The sequence below is a fragment of the Leptopilina boulardi genome, unplaced genomic scaffold, assembly GCF_019393585.1.
Source record: "Leptopilina boulardi isolate dan_hultmark-lab unplaced genomic scaffold, ZJU_Lbou_2.1 LbouV2_278, whole genome shotgun sequence".
NCBI lineage: Eukaryota > Metazoa > Arthropoda > Insecta > Hymenoptera > Figitidae > Leptopilina > Leptopilina boulardi.
This window is the reverse complement of record NW_026137838.1, coordinates 2283729-2305026: the sequence shown is the minus strand read 5'-3', so window position 1 is coordinate 2305026 and position 21298 is coordinate 2283729. Positions and strand designations below refer to the sequence as shown.

The 21298-nt window shown below is 24.4% G+C and overlaps 1 protein-coding gene across 1 annotated transcript in view; it reads left to right on the top strand.

The window, feature by feature from the left end:
- The window catches only part of LOC127282032 (uncharacterized), a 347280-nt gene that overhangs the window by 195565 nt on the left and 130417 nt on the right, over window positions 1-21298 (top strand). The window contains exon 6 of the mRNA XM_051306104.1: window positions 14803-14892. Coding sequence (XP_051162061.1) covers window positions 14803-14892 — 90 coding nt within the window. The remainder of the gene's footprint in view (window positions 1-14802; window positions 14893-21298) is intronic.

The following is a 21298-nucleotide window of genomic DNA, read 5'->3' as shown; positions in this document are numbered from 1 at the left end:
GAGTCAATCGACCTCATGTTTGATTTATGCAAATGTTTTAGCAACGAATATGTATATATAGAGAAAGAGAGAGAGATGCTCCTTCCAAAGTTTACAGTTGTAACCAAAAACAATTATTTGAAAATCGTAAATTTTCTCATTTATAACAATTACCGTTAAATACATATAAATTAATGATTATAATAACTTTTGCAAAAAATTTTAATTAAAATTTAATTTTAATTTCAATTAAAATAATAATTAAAATTATAATTTTTCAGTTTCAATTTTAATTTAAAATTAAAAATGTTAATTGTCTTTTTTTTGGCTTATAAAATTTTCGTACGAAATTAAAAATAAAATTTTGATTGGCACTGAAAAGAGAAAGAAATAAAAAAAAAAAGAAGAACATTGGTGTTAACAAATCACTTTGGGTTGTAACTTGTCTTGATTAACTTGACTCAATCACATATAGGAATCATTTGGTCGCGAGCACGAGCTTATAAGAAGAGAACCTGTTTTCTTTGAAATGTTTCTGAAATCATTAAAATTGCTAGATGAAAATCTCTCTCACTTCTCTTCTTATTCTATATTTGTATATATACGTTTAATATTTATTTTTTTTTATATGCGAAAGAATTTTTTATACAGTAAAAATATTTCTTGACTTTACTTGAATATAAATATATAAAGATTATTAAGAGATACACAAGTGTCCGCGATCTCACATATTAAAAACACACCTTCAATTAAAAAGTAATGGCAGTAATAAAAGAGAAGGAAAAGATCACTATATATATATATATAGTATAAAAGTTATTTGATTCACAAGAGAATGCATTCAATCATAATAAAACGTGAGATAATTTGTTGATTTAATCGAAATTATCAAGACTGTTAATTAAAGTTTAAGAGTAATTTACTTTCTTTTATACTGTATGTAATATATAAAAAAATGTTTATGAATACTTTTTTTTTAAATTACGTTTATTGAAACAATTGTTCTATTCACTTGGAAAGATTTCCCGGAAAGTGCCCCCTGGAGGTTCTATCAAAATTCCGCCGGAACTTCCAACGTAATTCCGTCGGAATTCCATCGGAGTTGCAAAGAATTTCTGATGGAATTCCGATTAATTTTTTTCAAAATTTTTAAAGTCCTAATTCCGTCGGAATTCCATTGAAAATTCTTTGGAACTCCGATGGAATTCCTACGGAATTAGGACTCTAAAAATTTTGAAAAAAATTAATCGGAATCCCATCGAAAATTCTTTGGAACTCCGATGGAATTCCGACGGAATTAGGACTCTAAAAATTTTGAAAAAAATTAATCGGAATCCCATCGAAAATTCTTTGGAACTCCGATGGAATTCCGACGGAATTAGGACTCTAAAAATTTTGAAAAAAATTAATCGGAATCCCATCGAAAATTCTTTGGAACTCCGATGGAATTCCGATGGAATTACGTTGGAAGTTCCGGCGGAATTCTGATAGAATCTCCAGGGGGCACTTTCCGGGGAATCTTTCCAAGTGGGTAATAAGGCTCTTTTCTTTTCCTTTGGTCTAATTTTTTTTATTCTCTTTTTACTTTTTTTACTATTTATTTTGTTTACTTTTACTTTATTTATTTTTTATTTCGTTTACTTTTTATTTTATTTATTTTTTATTTCGTTTACTTTTTATTTTATTTATTTTTTATTTTGTTTACTTTTCATTTTATTTTTTATTTAGTTTACTTTTCATTTTGCTTTAATTAATAAATAAATTAATATATTTTAACTTTAATTTTTTTTCCCTTTAAAATATTTTCCTTTTCACCTGTAATTTTTGTTAATATATTTAATTAAATGTTCATTGCTTCAATTAAAGTAAATCAGAACAATATTAAACGTTTTTTGGGCAAAAGAAAAAAATTATCTTTAATGGGTGGAATGAGAAGAGATATTATCCCAAATATTTTAAGTGATTATTCTTAAATGGATAAATATGGTTTTTTGATGAAAATCATCAATTTTTTTTTTGTTTTTGGAACACTGATTTTCCTGTTCTCGTTTTTTTGGGATCATTATACATAACATACGAATATATTATATTGAGAAAAAAAACCGGTTTTTGTTTCCCTATATATATATATCAGTTTAAGTATCGCGGTTAACCTGAATCCAAAATAAGATGTGCCACCGGAAGGTCTCATTTTCTGAAAGATCTATAACCCACCTTCCTGATGAATATAAATTGATTTCTTTCTCTCTTTGAATTAAATTCAAAAGAGAAAATTAAGTTGTCTTCGTACGAAAATTTAAATTGCCTGATGGTCTTATTTAAATTGCTTTCATAATATATATATATGTATTTATATATGTATATATTTATATGTATTTAATAATCCGAAACGTATGAGATTTTTACAAAGAGAAAATTTTTTTAATTAATCTTTCGCCACATTTTACAAAGTTATTAAAAACATTTTTTTTTTGAAGAAAGAAGTATTTTTTAAAAAAATAATTTTTTTAAACAATTTGTTAAAAAAAAACTTTTTAGAAAAAATTAATCTCTTTTTATCTTTTAAAAGTAATTTTTCATAAAAACTATTTTTTTCCTCGTGCTTTATTTTTTTTTTTTCCTCTTTTCTAAAAAGGGAATTACCCTTTATTTCAAGAGTGAGAGAGGTTTTATTATTTTTTTTTTTTTACTTTAAAGGGATTATCAAGTGAATTTTATCAAAGTTGGTGTCTGCGGTACGGACTTTAAATGATAACAGACACGTTTCTCCCTGGGAGCTTAGCCCCTCGCGAATTTTCCGACCGTTAAGAAGTTAGTTTGCGTGACGCAATCTTTGACCCGGATAGGAGAAACGAGAGCTGAAAATAGCAAGTCGATGCACTTCTGTTGTGGTGTATAATAATAAAAATAAAAATAAAAAAAAAAACTATTTCTGGATTTCGCTGAGATAAGGTGCCATATAACAAAATTACATTCAACCTCTCCTTGATACAATTCAATGTACATTTTCTATTGTAATTCAATTTGATTAATTTTTTTTCTCTTCAATTTTATCCCACATTTAGAAACCGGAATCTATTTATATATTCTTTGTAGAAAAAATTATTTATAAAAACTGGCAAAATTCCAAAAAATAGAAAATAAATAAAATTAAATAATAAATTAAAAAAAAATGCGATAAGATTTATTGGAACAGCGATATGTTTAACTAAAACAGAAAATTTTCGCTATTCTAGAGAAACATATCGCCTGTTCCAAATAAAGATTTTTTTACGCAGCTTTTTTGAAATACACTCAGAAAAAAATTCGTTTGAAGCAACCAAATTTTGGTTAAATCAACAAAATAAATGCAGTTAACCAAACATTTGGTTGCATAAACCAAATGTTTATTTAGCTCAATCAAATTTTTTCTTTGTTCAAAAAATTTATTAAAATAAACCAAACAGTTATTTAGATCAAATAAATATTTATTTGAATTAAACAAATTTTGTTTGAACTAACCAAAAAATTGGGTAAATATAAAAAAATGGTTATTTAGATCAAATAAATATTTATTTGAATTAAACAAATTTTGTTTGAAAACTAACCAAAAAATTGGGTAAATATAAAAAAAATGGTACATTTGGTTCAAACATATCTTTTTTCTGAGTGTAAAAAAAAAATTCGAAATTATATAAAATAGATGTATTCGATTTGGAAATTTGAAAAAATTTTTTTGAAGTTTTCATAAATACTATATAAACATTGAATGGCACAATGGACTATTCATGCGGAGCGAAATCGAGATAGGAATTCCTGTTGAAATGGACAAATGATTTCTGAACACGCTATATATATATAGTGGCCTCTCTTTAAAACTTGTTCTCGCAGAAATATCGAAATAAATATATGGCGTCGACAAATTGTTAATCTTTATCACACATGTCTTAACAACCGATAATTTTATTGCCATACTATAGTTATAATATTGATTTATTAAATATATACTATTTTTCTCTCTCTTTCTCTTTCTCCCCTTTTGTTGTCTAGGCCACATATATAAGATGAAATTAAGATTTCTGCTATAGGAAATTAAAATTCCGCGGACGAAACAAAAAAAGAAAAAACATAAATTATATACAAATATAATTACATTCGTTTGATCAAAGAATAAAATAACATTGTAATGCAGAGTAAAATGAGAAATTAATTATCCATAATGTGAATACAAATTGAAATGCACAATCATGATTGAAAATCATTTTATATATATATATGAGCTAAAAATTATTTTATGAAAGGCATGGAATATTTTTTTCATATGCGTTCTTACGCAACTTCCGTTTGCCTTTTAGAGTTCATCGGAGTATAATGATCTTTGGAAATGTAATGCGGTGATCGTTCTTGTCGATACTGTTTACTTTTATTATTATTATTATTATTTTATTTTTTTTATTTATTTATATATGTATGTTTAAATATAAATAGTTTCCTCCGTTTTTTTTTTTGAGTGTCAATGATCATTGACAATGGTGAGATGTTAAAAAAAAATGAGGTAAACGTATAGATGAACTCTTACACAATACAAGATGACAATTTACTATATATACCACCTACAGATATTCAATTGTTATCAATACAGTTAACTTCAAAATCAATTTCAATATTCCATCATCATTATTTGTCAATGATTCAATTTTTTATCCAAAATATTTTCGAGTATTAATTTAATAATATATTGTATTTGGAAATATTTGAAAATATAATAAAGTTTTAATGATGCTTTCTTCAATGATTGATGACAATTTATTCGTCGAAGTGAATTTTTTTGGTTACAAAAAAAATTCTTTTTTCTCCTTTTTCATTTCTGTTAGGAAAAAAAAATTCTTTCAAAAAATGTTCTAGGAATCTAAAAAAATTCGAATAATTCTGAAAGAAATTTAGAAACTTCACTCACATCCAGAGAAATAGTTTATTTGAACCAAATATAATATATTTTAGTTAAATAAACGTTATATTTGTCTCAGAGTTTACTATATCATTTATTTGTTGCAAATATATTTTATTCTATTTAAATAAAAATTTTATTTGTCATAAATAAATTTTTCTTTCAAATAAATTTTTGAAATTGAGAAATATTTTATTTGAACCAAATATAATATATTTGAGTTAAATAAACGTTATATTTGTCTCAGAGTTTACTAACTCATTTATTTGTTGCAAATATATTTTATTCTATTTAAATAAAAATTTTATTTGTCATAAATAAATTTTTCTTTCGCTCAAATAAATTTTTGAAATATTTTATTTGAACCAAACATAATATATTTGAGTTAAATAAACGTTATATTTGTCTCAGAGTTTACTAACTCATTTATTTGTTGCAAATATATTTTATTCTATTTAAATAAAAATTTTATTTGTCATAAATAAAATTTTTCTTTCGCTCAAATAAATTTTTGAAATTGAGAAATATTTTATTTGAACCAAATATAATATATTTGAGTTAAATAAACGTTATATTTGTCTCACAGCCTTCTAGCCTATTTATTTGGCGTAAATAAAAATTTTTATTTAAATCAAAAATTTATTTGAATCAAATAAATATTTATTTGGCTCTGAGACAAATATATATCATTTCTCTAGGTGTTTTCATTAATTGAAAGAAAATTGATTTGCTGAAAAAAATATTTTTAAATAAAATTCTTTTCGAAGAAAAAAAAAATTGTGGAAAAAAATTTTTTGTTTTGTAAAAATTTCACTTTTTATTTTTATATATATATTTAGTGATTTAGGAAGGTATTTGTACGCCTCGAGGAGATTGTTTTCTAAATGTGCGGCAAAACAGCCTCTCTTTCTCTCTCTCTGATGTGTGTGTGTGTGTCCAAAGTATAAATATATTTGATATCAAAGTAAGCGATCTTTTTCACGCTAATGATATATTCACAGCAATTATCACATTAATCTTGCGATACGCATCGATTTCCTTATTAAATTATTATATATCCTATATATACCACTAAACGCCTATAGATTTACGATATACAAATTGCCCTAAAGCTTATTACCAGGTCATTACAATATAGAAATAGCTTATTATTAACAAAATTTTTCTACTTTCGATTTCCACGATCTTCACCTTCAAATCCGCGCCTTTAAATAAATGTCAAAGGTAAAATTTCGAAAAAACATTTTAATATATTTAACTTTAGTTTATAGTAGTCTCTTAATTAACAATTCTTGTCGTGTTTAAAGAATTAATTATTATCAATTACGCGATCAAATATATAGGATAATAATTATACTATTATATATATATATATGCGAGATTATATCTTCCTTTGAAAAAGATTTCTATTAGTCGATTCAAATTATATGAAAATAATTGTTGAGAAAAATTTATATTTCTTAATTATTGGAGAAATTGAATAATTTTTAAATTTTTTTATTATTATTTTTTTTTATATTTTTTTTAGTTATTGATATTATACACTGAAAAAAAAATTTATTTGGATCAAATAAAAAGTATTTAATCCAAATACATCATTTACTTGTCTATTATCCAATAAATATGTATTTGAACCAAATATACATTTACTAAATCTAAGTATTTTATTTTATCGTATCAAATAAATAGTTATTTGAATCAAATACAAAATATTCAAATCAAATAAATGGAATATTCAAAGTTATAATAAATAATTATTTGAATCAATTATGAAAATTATTTCATTCAATACTGCATGTTTTTTGATCCAAATAAATATTTATTTGCATTAACAAAATATTTTGCTTGAAACAACTAAAAATTTTCTTGAATCAAATATTCGATTATTTGTTATAAGTAATTGTTTTTTAATTGAAACTAAAACCTCTTTAATTGCGGCAATTATTATTTTATTTGATCCAAATACATCATTTATTTGCATAAAATGTTGAATTAATTACATAAATTTATTGTGTCAAATACTTTTTATTTGTATCAAATAAACGACATATTTGAGTGAAATAAATGAATGAATAGTTTCAAGTAACTCATTATTTGTATTATAAATAAATTCATTTATTCAATTCAATTAATTATTTAATTGAACCAAATACGATGTATTTGGTTCAAATAAATGCGATTCAAATAATTCAAGTTATTTGAATCAAATACATATTTTTTTGATCCAAATAAAAAGTATTTGAACCAATTAAATATTTTTCAAATAATTTGAAGTATTTGAATCAAATAAATTTTTTTTTCAGTGTAGTCAGAACAAATTTTTGTTTGAAATAACCAAATTTGGTTTTTTGGTTTTACTTTTGCTGCACCCAGCGAAATGATTTATTTTTCTCACAGCCTAATAAATATTTATTTGATTACAATAAATTTTTATTTGATTTAAAAAAATTTTTATTTGATTTAAATAAAAAATTTTATTTACGCCAAATAAATAGGCTAGTAGGCTGTGAGACAAATATACATTTATTTAACTGAAATATATTATATTTGGTTCAAATAAAACATTTCTTTGGGTGTGCGTACAGTAAACCAAACTTTTATAGATGAATTAGCCAAAACTTTATTTGACTCAATAAAATTCCTTCTTTAATCGAAAAATTTTTTAAAATAAACCAAACGTTTATTCAGATCAAATAAATTAATTTTTTTAAACCAAATTTTATTTGAATTAACTAAATAAAAATAATCAAATAATAATTGTAATAGGTAATAATAATAATAATAAATAATTTAATACCAAAAAATGGAATATTTGGTGTAAAAAAAACTTTTCTGGTACAAATGGAATTTTTTTTTTTTTACAATTTTGTGATGTATAATGAAATCATTATTCCGTCTGTAATCGCCTTTTTTTATTATTATTATTTTACTCACATAAATCAGAACAAAAATCGAATATCGATAAAATAATTGACTGAATACAGTGAATTTAGATCATGATTCTTTTTTTTTCTTTTCATTTTGATGAATTTGCCCCCTACTTGTTAATTACAAAATATCAATATGATTAATTGTTTCCTCGTAACCGTATAACGCGCGATTGATAAGTGCATTTGATTTTGTTTTTCTTTTATCACACTTGTCCTTTGTCCTTCTTTGTTATAATTTATAATAATGTATATATGTACTCTATATTCTCTTTTCATAGAAAATTTTGTGTTTCTGTTATATAGTCATGAATAATGAAACTGAGAATTCTCACTATATATATATGTATATATTTATTATGTAGATATATGCATAATTGACAACGATGCATTAGTTCGTCGTTATAGTCTTGCGTAATATTCTTTCCAGTTGGCGAAAGGTCATTAACTCCTAATTGACTTCTCACATCGTGCATAATAAATTTAAACGTGTTACAATCATTAGGTTCGTGATTTTTTTTTTTAATTTTATTTGCTCTTTTCACGCTGTGGAGAAAAAAAAATTATTATTATTTAAAAGTAAAAGTTTTTTTTAAATTTAATATAGAAATAGAAAATTTTATCTAAACTTGGAAATTATTTTTTTAATTTAAAAATATTTATTAAAATAAAATTAGGTTTTTTTTAAATACCAAAACTAATTTTATTAAATTAAATTTTTTGGAAAATACTGAACATTTGTCAATTTAATATAAATATAAATATTTTTTTCTGAAAAATATTTTCTAATTTTTCTAAAAAAAACAATTTTCTAATAAAACTAGTTTTCAAAAAAAAAAAAAAATTTTTTAACAAATTTTGATTTCTAAAATCTATTTTTCTAACATATAAAATTTTACAATATGTTGGATTTTCAAATAATAATTTTCATTGATTTTTGTTTAGATAGAAAAATAAAAATGATACGTCTTCGAAGTTGTTTCTGAATTAAAAAAAACGATTTCTATAATTTTAAATTGAACTTTCTTAGTAATTTAAATTCATTGGTAGGAATTCAAATTTTTTAGAACATTTTTTTTTTAAATTTGAATATTGTTAGAAAAATTATTTTAGAACGTGAACTTTGCTAGAAAAATTATTTTACAACTTGAACTTTGCTAGAAAAATAATTTCAGAATTTAAGCTTTGCTAGAAAAATAATTTCAGAATTTGAATTCTGTTAAAAAAATTATTTTAGAACTTGAACTTTGCTAGAAAAATTATTTTACAACTTGAACTTTGCTAGAAAAATAATTTCAGAATTTGAATTCCGTTAGAAAAATTATTTTAGAACTTGAACTTTACTAGAAAAATTATTTTACAACTTGAACTTTGCTAGAAAAATAATTTCAGAATTTGAATTCTGTTAGAAAAATTATTTTAGAACTTGAACTTTGCTAGAAAAATTATTTTACAACTTGAACTTTGCTAGAAAAATAATTTCAGAATTTGAACTTTGCTAGAAAAATAATTTCAGAATTTGAATTCTGTTAGAAAAATTATTTTAGAACTTGAACTTTGCTAGAAAAATTATTTTACAACTTGAACTTTGCTAGAAAAATAATTTCAGAATTTGAACTTTGCTAGAAAAATAATTTCAGAATTTGAATTCTGTTAGAAAAATTATTTTAGAACTTGAACTTTGCTAGAAAAATTTTACAACTTGAACTTTGCTAGAAAAATAATTTCAGAATTTGAACTTTGCTAGAAAAATAATTTCAGAATTTAAATTCTGTTAGAAAAATTATTTTAGAACTTCAACTTTGTTAGAAAAATAATTTCTGAATTTTGAATTTTGTTAGAAAAAAAAAAAAAAATTTAGCAAAATAAAAATAAAAAAAAATATTTTTTGAAAAAAAGGATCCGAAGCCATTTATCAAATATTTTTTATAAAAGGTATATTAATACAATTGCAACAATGTTGCAAAGTGAAATACCAAAAGAGTAAATAAGCAACAAGTCGAGGATAACGTGATATACGAGGTGCTTCTTCGTGTATATATTCATTTCTTTTACCTTGAGAAAAAAGAAAAAGAAAAAAAAATATACTCGAGCTTCGCGCGCGCCGAAAAAGAAATATACTTTTTTTTTTTGAGTGTTGCATATGGGACTCTCGTAAAACAATTTTCAATTATTAACGCCTACGAGTTTTTTTTTTTTTTTTTTTTTTTTGCAAATGGCCGCACGAAGGCGGCATTAACGTTTCTCTTTAACAAGAAATCGTTTGTCCGTTATTGCGTAACTTGCGGAGACCAATGCTCGTAAAAGTAACAAACTACCATTCATAAATGATACAAATACTGTTTTACCCACACCTTGAGATATATTTTATCTGGTTAATAATATTTTTTATCCCGTATCTATAATATATATATTTTTTTTTCACCTATTATTTTTTACCAAAGAGAAAATTAAATGACGAGTAGATTTCTGACTCTTTATATATATTTGTGTGCTTTTTTCTTTCTTATTTAAATATATAAATTTCATGTCAAAAATTATTACGACAATATTGTGTGTAGGGATTTCGCAAAGTTATATAATTTGAAAACAGATTTTTTTTTTTTCAGCACAATGAAACTTTCTTAAAGTGACAGTTTTATTATTTCGATGTGGAAATTCTTTGGTATTTTTTTTTAATAAAAATAATAAAGATAGGGGTTTTTGCATAACGATAAAAAAATATATAGAGTCAATAAGATCGAGAAAAGTGATTTTTTTTCACTAGATGAGAGTTGAAAAAAGATTTATTAAATTCGGAAATATTTTTAGAAGATTTATTTTTATTTTGAGGGACAAACATTTTTTATCTGGAACAGCGATACGTTTCTCTAGAATAGGGAAAAACTTTTCCTGTTTTAGGGAAATATATCGCTGTTCCCGATGAGGATTTTCTCCACTAAGAATATTTCATTACGGATATTTCGATACGCAATTTATATAATTTATTTATTTCATTTTATTTATTTTTCTGTATATTTTTTAATATTTAAAATTCAATAATTTATTATAAAATTAATAAAAAGTTTTTCAAATTATAATTTTAATCAATAAAATATTTTTTTTTTTTGAGGCAAATTTTTGATCGAAAGTCCGTGCACTGAAAAAAAAATTTATTTGATTCAAATACTCGATTACTTGACTATTATCAAATAAATATTTATTTGTATCAAATAATTATTATTTGAGTCAATTAAATGGTATTTGTTTCAAGTACAAAAATTATTGGTTCAAATACAATTTATTTAATTCAAATAAAAATTATTTGGTTCAAATAAATATTTATTTGATAATACTCTAGTAATTGAGTATTTGAATCAAATAAATTTTTTTTTCAGTGTGGACATAAATTTATTTTATTTTTTTTTTATTGGTCATAAAAAAAAATTGAATTAGAGAAAATTTTGTCTTCTAAGCAAATAAATAACAAGAAAGCGCAATAAGTAAAGATAATTATATATTCTTGAAAGGCATGCAAATGCACTTTGTGCGTAAATGTTTGTAACAGAATCGTGGTTGCATTCTTCCGGTGAGAGAAGTTCAGGGAGCGTTATTTTGCGATCAGAGCCAAAGGGCCTGATATGGGGTTTTCTAAATTCACCTTCTGACCCTTTCTTCTCACCTTCTTCTTCTTCTTTTTTTTCTTTCTTCTAAGATTTGCATACTAGACCTTAGTGTAGTCGTCGCGTTCAATATTTTTCACAAGAAGGTTTTATATATTTTATGCAGGCCAAAGTAAAACCAAAACAAGATTATTTTTTTTTTTTTTTTATTTTTTACCATCTCCATGTCATGTAAATCAAGGGAAAAAGATAAAGGGAACGAGAGAGGGATTTTAGAGACAAAGAAGGATAACTGAAGCGGCATCTTTGGTATTTTGGTTTTTTTTTCTCACCTTATAGTAAAACTGTTTTTATTTTTTTTTTTGGGTGAAATTTGCATTTACTGATGCTGAAGAATGCAGAGCGTGGAGATGGTGATAAAATGAGAAAACATATTTCGCACACTGAAGAATCTTCTTTGAAGTTTCTAATTTTGTAAGGATGATAAAAATGTGATTTTGATTTTTACACTCATTTTGTTAATTTTCTATATTTTCGGTACTTCTTGTATTTTTTGTATTTTCTGTACTTTTTGTATTTTTTGTATTTTCTGTACTTTTTGTATTTTTTGTATTTTCGGTACTTTTTGTATTTTTTGTGTTTTCTGTACTTTTTGTATTTTTTGTATTTTCGGTACTTTTTGTATTTTTTGTATTTTCGGTACTTTTTGTATTTTTTGTATTTTCGGTACTTTTTGTATTTTTTGTATTTTCGGTACTTTTTGTATTTTTTGTATTTTCGGTACTTTTTGTATTTTCGGTACTTTTTGTATTTTCGGTACTTTTTGTATTTTCGGTACTTTTTGTATTTTCGGTACTTTTTGTATTTTTTGTATTTTCTGTACTTTTTGTATTTTCGGTACTTTTTGTATTTTCGGTACTTTTTGTATTTTTTGTATTTTCTGTACTTTTTGTATTTTTTGTATTTCTGTATTAACATTTTTTTTTATTTATTTATTTTTTTTATATTTCTATTTCCTATTTTTGTATTAACTTTTTTTTTCTAGCAAATTAATTTTAATGCATATTTGTATTCTAATTTTTTTTTTCAAGGGTGTTTATTAAAAAGGACAAAGTAAAAGACTTGACTACAAAAGAAAAAGAAAATTAATAATAATTAACATAAATCTAGATGGGTCAAAGATGCATTCAGTTCAAGGTAGACTACTTTTTTTGTAGCTCTCTAACATCATTGTTATCAACGATGCATGCCACAATAATGCGTATAATTTTCTTTTTACTCTCAGTTCCGTCCTTTTTTCCAAGGACACAAATAATGTCACACGAACTGAAAAATTCATTTTAAAAAACTACTTCAGAAAAAAAAAATTCCTATCGCAAAAAATATTCTTGTTAAAGAAATATAAAATTTTATATTTAAATTCTATTTTCAAGAATTTTCCGCATATTTAAGAATAAAACTTACATCCAGAGAAATGATTTATTTGAATCAAATAAAATATATTTCAGTTAAATAAACATATATTTGTCTCTGCTAATTTATTTATTTGGCGTAAATAAAAATTTTATAAAAAAAATTTATTTGTTAAAAATAAATTTTTCTTTGCCTCAAATAAATTTTTTTATTTTAAATATATATTTGTAATAAGTAAATGAGTTAATATATACAATTTGAGTGTAAATTCTTCAAGTGTCATTTTTCATTTGAGAAGCAATAAAAAAAAACTTGTAATTAATTTGCTTGATAATAAAAACTAAATTTTTTTTTTTAACTTTGCCCGAAAAAAAGAGTTGAAATTGCCAATCATCATTATTGAGGTTAATGTTTGTCTTGAATTTGGATCATTGAAAAAAAAAAAAAAAAAAAACCGCGTGAAGAGTAATTTTCATGCATCTTATTCTTTATTTGGATGATTCTCATCGAAATTTTTGAGTCGCAAAACTGGCAAGTGGATAATTTAATAGCTTTTGAAAATTTACCGACTTTTTCGTTAGGGTATGATGGGTAATATAACGTTGGCCATTTGCCAATGCCAGGTGTATATGGACGTGCTCTCACTTTAAATGGACGCGTTATTCTTATTTTGACAACAAGTCATACATACTAATTCCGTTATGTTTTTTTTTTTTTTCAAAAAATGCAAAGGGAAAAAAAGCAATTTTACAAAATTCCTTTTGCGAAATTTCTCATCTAAGTTTCTAATTTTTAAATAATAATCCTTTGTTTCTATTTTATATACACTTAATAGAAATTCTCTACTTTCATCTTTTTAGAAAGCTTTGTTATAGAAAGTCAAAAAGTTGCTTTAAAAAATTAAATCATGAAAACTTTTTTATTAGGCGTTGAAATTTTGTTATTCAATTTTTTATTTTTTATTACATTTTTTTATTTTTTATTACATTTTTTTTACTATAAATTTTTTATTGAATTTAAAAATAATTTTTTCATGAAAAAAAATTTTACATTTTTCATACAATAGTGTGAAAGATAAATTGAAACTAATTGCATTTCATCGCATTTCAAAAACTGGTGTTTTTTTTTTTTTTTTTTTTAATTATATACACACATCCATTAGATTAAACTAATACATCAATCAAATTAATAGTATAGTTATTGCGAGTACAATATTCTCTCAAGCCTTGTCAATCCGGTTATTCGATACTTATGTGATGAAATCAAAGTACAATTTATTCAGCTGTTCTGCACTCGAACCCTTGCGCATACAAGTCAGATCCGATTACTCTTGAATCGAGGAAAAAAAAACACGTTCCACAAACACTGAAATGTAATTTGATTGATTGTCGAGTTTCATTACCAAAATGCTTTTTTAATTTTCGATAGTGCTATTTGCTGAGATTTTTATATTTAATTAAATAATTACCAATTTTATTAATTATTATTTTTATTTCTTTTTTCTTATTTTTATTTATTATTTTTTTTTTATTTTTATTCTTTATTATTTTTTATTTTTATTTACTTTTTTTAAACTAGTTTTATTTATAATTATATAAAATTATAACAGACTAAAATTAATATTTTCATTAATAATTACTGAACCTTGATCTAATTTGATGCAGGAAATAAAAGTTAAATAAATTTATTAAAAAATACGGCTGTGAACTAATTTTTCTTTTTCCAATTGTTATTTAATATTTATAATGCTGTGAGGTAATTTAGGTATCAATAAGTTGAGTTGACAGGTAATAATTGACACAATAATTATATTATAAATTAAATCCCCGATTATTAATGAATATTTTTGATTAATAGTTTATTGCTCTTGAATATATATTTCCTAACTGGAAATGCATGTGCCATATTTAGTACTTATCATTAATTTAGTTCGATATTTTTTTTTCTGTTATAGGTACCAAGAAGAAGATAGAAGATGTTTCACCTCCCAGGACAATTCACGATATTCTTGAGCATGTTTTAAATTGTGGTCTCACACTGCCTGGTGAGTGAAAATTAATTACAATTTTAATTTATATTTTTACAGTTTCATTTTATCGAAATGCGAAAGAATCTTTGCGTAAAGATTTTTTTTTTTTTGAATTCAGTAATAATTTTATATTGTGATTATAGTTTATTAATAATTTTGTTGTTATTATAATTATCAATAATTATAAATAATAAAAAAAAATTATAAATATTTATAAATAATTATAAATATAAATAATTAAAAAAATTATTACTGTCGAATACTTAGGAACGGGTATATAAGAAAACAAAAAATCATATCTTAATTCCGGTTCTTTGGTGTAAAGTAGTAACACTTTAAGAACGTGAAGTAAATCACTTTGTGCGAACGGACAGTGTCACTCAGGGAATTTCATAAAACGATGCCAGTATTTATAGAAAAGAATATACTGTCCGTGTAATAGTTCCTATAAATATATATATATGTTTTTGCCACCTACGTCAAAACGCAAATACAAACAAGCGTGAAGAATGTATAAAGAAACTCCAATATATATATAAATGAGCATCTTCCAATGTAGGTAGATAATGTGGTGACCGCGAAAGAGTATGCGGAAGCAAGGACACACCCAAAGAACGCGCTGAATCTTCAAACACGATTCACACGCCCTCAACATCCTCGCGACTAAATTCTATTTGCGTATGTACATACGTTCCCCATATACAATGTGTGCGTGTGATTCTTTCTTCTTTTTTCTTCTCTCTTCCCGATTAAATTAGAAACGTTTTTGTTGAATCGATTTTTTAAATCGAAATTTTTTCATTTTGAATTTGTTTTATTTAATTTGAGTTTGCTAAAGTCAAAAATATCAAAAAAATTTGTTTTTGTCGTTATTGATTGTTATAGAAACGATAAGGAATGTCTTTTAGTAAAATGGAAATTTTCATTTAGGGCGTCGTGGTTAGGTGGCTAAGTTATTGACTTGCGAGTATTAGGGTCGTGAGTTCAATTCCTGGCGGTTGGGGATTTTTTCTCTTGTACATAAGCTTAAACGGTTAGTGTATACTATAGTAATTAGTAAAAATATAATAAATAAATAGAAAAAATAGAAAAACCAGTGATAGTTTATATCAATGGTAGTTTGAATCAATGGTACTTTAAAATCGATGGTAGTTTGAATTAATGGTAGTTTAAAATCAATGGTAGTTTAAATCGACGGTAGTTTATATCAATGGTAGTTTAAAATCGATGGTAGTTTATATCAATGGTAGTTTGAATCAATGGTAGTTTAAAATCGATGGTAGTTTTAATTGACGATAATTTAAATCAATGGTAGTTTAAATTGGCGGTAGTTTAAATCAATGGTAGTTTAAAATCGATGGTAGTTGAAATCGACGGTAGTTTATATCAATGGTAGTTTGAATCATTGGTAGTTTAAATCGACGGTAGTTTATATCAATGGTAGTTTATATCAATGGTAGTTTAAAATCGATGGTAGTTTAAATTGACGATAATTTAAATCAATGGTAGTTTAAATTGGCGGTAGTTTAAATCAATGGTAGTTTAAAACCGATGGTAATTCAATTCAATAGTACCTTAAGTCGACAGTAGATAATGATAAAAAAAATAGTTCAAAAAATAGTTTAAAAAAATAATAGTTAAAAAAATAGTTTAAAAAAATTATAGTTAAAAAAATAGTTTAAAAAATAGTTTAAAAAAATAATAGTTAAAAAAATAGTTTAAAAAATAGTTTAAAAAAATAATAGTTAAAAAAATAGTTTAAAAAATAGTTTTAAAAAATAATAGTTAAAAAAATAATTTAAAAAATAGTTTAAAAAAATAATAGTTAAAAAAAATAGTTTAAAAAGAATAGTTATAAAAAACATTGACTTGTCGAACGTCTCGTTTTAATGGAAGTTTTATACACTGCTAATTATCTTGACGGGTTGCAGTTATTAGAAAAGTGTGAATGCGACTACAACTGTTCAGTTGAATCGTTTTTCGCTTCGACAAAATACGAACGACATTTTATACTCAGACGGTGTATATATTTGTAATTAAATGGCAATTTAACTGTAATCGAATTAAATATAGTACGTATATATATATATTTAAACACCAATACTATTAAATGCAACTGCACTTTACAAACGCGTTTTATTTCTAATTTACGTTGAAAATAATTCACATCTTATATATATATATATATATACTTCAATGTATCCATTTTGGCGGTTGGGTGATTATTACACGCATCGATGAATCGTCCAAGTGAATTTATCAACTTTACTGTTAGACAAGTTTAGCTAATTAATAGTTTTTTTTGTACATTCTTTTGAAAAATTAGTCGTTTTAAAAGTAGTAGCGAATTTAGTTGACTCAAATAATATATTTATTTAACAAATAAACGGGCTTAATAATTATTTAATAATTATTTAATAATTATAAATAATAGTTTAATTATTAAATAATAGATTGATAATAAAATAATAGTTAAGTAGTAAAATAATAATTACATAATAAAATAATATTAAATAAAAAATGATTTAGTAAATAATAATTTAATAATAAAATATAAATATTTATTTCAAGTAAAAGATTATTTGAATCAAATTTTTTTCTGATATAGATAGTAGTTATTTCATTTCAATAAATCTAACAAAGTCTTTAAATTTCTAGTGATTATTTTCTTTTCTCTTTTTTTTTTTTTTTTTGTTTGAATAAAAAATTAATGAATTCAAAGATTATTGGAGAGAAATTTGTATTTTTTGAGAAAAAAAAAAATTTATATATGTTCAACTTTTATGCACTGTGAACTAGAATCTAATAGGTCAAATAGATGGATATTAGATACCTATGCTCTTGTCTAACTTGGCGAAGTGCATGGAGATATCGATCGCGTTCGACTTTGAAGAATTTCTTCACAAGTTAAGATAAACTAGCCATTTAAAATTCACTCTCATGTCCAATTGGAATATTTTGCAAATTTCAAAAAGACAAAAAGAAAAAAAAAACAAAAAAATCTAATAAATATATTGCTCAACAAAATCGGAAAGTAAAATTATTTCCATTTTGTAAGTAAAACTGTTCAAATTACTCTACGTTTGAAAAAAAAAAATTTATCCAAACACTTTCAAGAAATAAATTTACAATAAATTTAAAACTCCAATCAATTTTATAAACAAGGATTAATATAACTAAAAACTATGAAATTTAAAATAAAAAAATAAATTTTAATTAGAAAAATGAATTAAAAATCGAAAAATAAATTTAAAATAGAAAAAAAATTTAATTTAAAAAATAAATTTTAAATTAAAAAACAAATTTTAAATTAAAGTCAAAAGCAGGGTAAAATTAACATAAAAGGAAAATAAGTTTTGAGGAAAAATAAAATAGGGAAAATGTGAAGACGAAACTGATACGTGGCTTATTTTGAAATGTTAGTAAGGGCTTATAAGAATCTTTAAGATAAAAAGGGGGATGGAAACTGAGATAAAGTAGAAAACAAAAAAGCTTTGTAAAGACAGAACCAAGAGATAGGCTACAAAGAGGCAAAATAAAAAAAATAAAAAAAAAAAGGTTAGGGACGTCTTTATCGAGAAACTGGGTGCTCGTAAAGTGCTTGAAACGTCTGCTTTTGCCAAGAAACTCCTTAGGCTAACTTACGTGTTTCTCTCTCTCTCTCTCTCTCTCTCTTTTTTTTCTCTCTGCTCAATCTTTATAAGTCTAAGCACTCTAAGCACTGTATTAGCGTATAGCGTTCATAAAAGAGGAAAAACAAGGTGCTACTCCACCCTCCTCAGATCTTTCTGACACTATGATCTTCCCTCACTCGACAGGCCTGCCAACATAAATCGTAAATCAGATCTGAGAAAATTTACTGTGTCGTTATTCTCCTCTCATCTTATAACGTGCGGGATGTCTCTCATCAACGCACCAACAATAATGACTTATTTATATTTGCAAAAAAAAAAAAAATTCCACAGAACTAATAATAATAATAATAATAATAAAATGATTATTATTTTTACTTTTAATTATTGGTACCACTGATAATTTGTACCATTAATTGTAGATACCATAAGTCATTGGTACCATAGATTAATGGTATAATTAACAGTTGGTATAATTAATAGTTGGTACCATTAATAGTTGACACCATATTAATTATGAGTACCATTAATTATTGGTACCACTGACCATTCCAATCATTAATCATTGTTACTATGAATTATTGGTACAATTAAGAGTTGGTAGCATTAAGAATCATTAGTACCATGAATTATTAATATAATTAATCGTTGGTACCATTAATAATTGGTACCATTAATCATTGGTACCATTTATTATTTGTACCATAAATAGTTGGTACCATTAATCGTTGGTATTTTTAAGCATTGGTACCATAAATAGTTGGTACTATTAAATATTTGTACTATAAATAGTTGGTACCATTGAATAATTGTACCATAAATAGTTGGTACCATTAATCATTGGTATTATTAGGAATTGGTACCAGTAATTATTGGTACCATTAATTCTTCGTACCATTTATTATTTGTACCATAAATAGTTGGTACCATTAATCGTTGGTATTTTTAAGCATTGGTACCATAAATAGTTGGTACTATTAAATATTTGTACTATAAATAGTTGGTACCATTGAATAATTGTACCATAAATAGTTGGTACCATTAATCATTGGTATCATTAGGAATTGGTACCAGTAATTATTGGTACCATTAATTCTTGGTACCATTAATCATTGGTACCATTTATTATTTGTACCATAAATAGTTGGTACCATTAATCATTGGTATTATTAGGCATTGGTACCAGTAATTATTGGTACCACAAATTGTTGGTACCTGTAAATATTTGTACCATTAATTATTGGTACCATTAATATTTGGTACCATTGAATATAATGGTACCATTGTACCATAAATAGTTGGTACCATTAACTTATGATACCATTTATCATTGGTATCATTAATTATTCATTCAATTAATCGTTGGTACAATTAATTTAATTAAACTTTACTAATTCGAAATTTAAAAATTTTTTCTTTCCGGGGCGCACAAATTAAATTATTTCAAGGATAAATTTTTATTCCATAAAAATTATAGTTGTTAGAATTTTTATTTTCAATAATTATTTTTTAAACGAATTTTTATTTTTCTAATTATCATTTCTCAGAATCATTTCAAAATATGTCACTTTCAATAAAAATGAAACTGAGACACATTGATAGTGATTATAAGACATGACAGATTGAGAGAAAGAAAGAGAGAGAGAGAGAGAGAAAGAGAGAATTTAGAAAATGTTACCGCGCGTCTTATAAATTATTTATTGACTTCTCAATATGTCTCGGGGGAGAATTTTTTCTCACGTTTCCTGATTTTCGACTTTCGCGTCAACTCGCATATAAAGACTTAACGCGTGACAAGTTCCATCCTATAAGAGAGCGCGTATATAGAAAATGTGGGTAAATATAGAATTTTTTTTTTCGTTTAAAAAAAAAAAAAAAAAAAAAAAAAAACATTCTAAACAGAAAGGTTGCGAATTCAGGATGCGACCTAGATCCCATGAAGGCTCACCTGTGTTTTGCGCGCTCTGGTCAAGTTTCGCCGTGACCAATCGTTAATTATTTATCGAGCTTATCGGGTTGATCAATGGGACTCAATCGCGAACGCACTTTTTTTTTAAAAACAACGACAACGATTCGAACTCGAGTTCTAAGAGCGATCAATTCCTCACACAAACTAGGAAAGGAAATCGCGATTTCTCGTCTCAGATTACAAGAGATTAGAAGTTAAATGAATAAATTTTCCATCTGTGACAAATAGATTTTATTGCCTCAACTATTTTATCTGGCATTATTTTTTTTTCACGCACACAATTATTTCTCTATTCATTAAAAAAATTATTACAATATTTAATTTTTTTATTTTATATTTTTATTAATTAATATTGGTATCATTATTGGTATTCGTACAAATAATCGATGGTACCATTAATTAATGGTATCATTATTTATTCATATAATTAATCTTTGGTACCATTAATCACTGGTAGTATATTTAGTTGATACCACTAATTTATGGTACCATTAATTATTGATATAATTAATTATCAGTACAATAAATCATTGGTACCAATAATAACTGGTACTATAACTCGTTGGTACCATTAATTTTTGGTATTATTAAACGTTGGTACCAGTAAATATTTCTACTATTGATTATTAGTGCAATTGATTATGGGTACCATAAATCGTTGGTACCATTAATCATTGGTACCATTTATTATTTGTACCATAAATAGTTGGTACCATTAATCTTTGGTATTATTAAGCATTGGTACCATTTATTATTTGTACCATAATTAGTTGGTACCATTAATCTTTGGTATTTTTAAGCATTGGTACCATGAATAGTT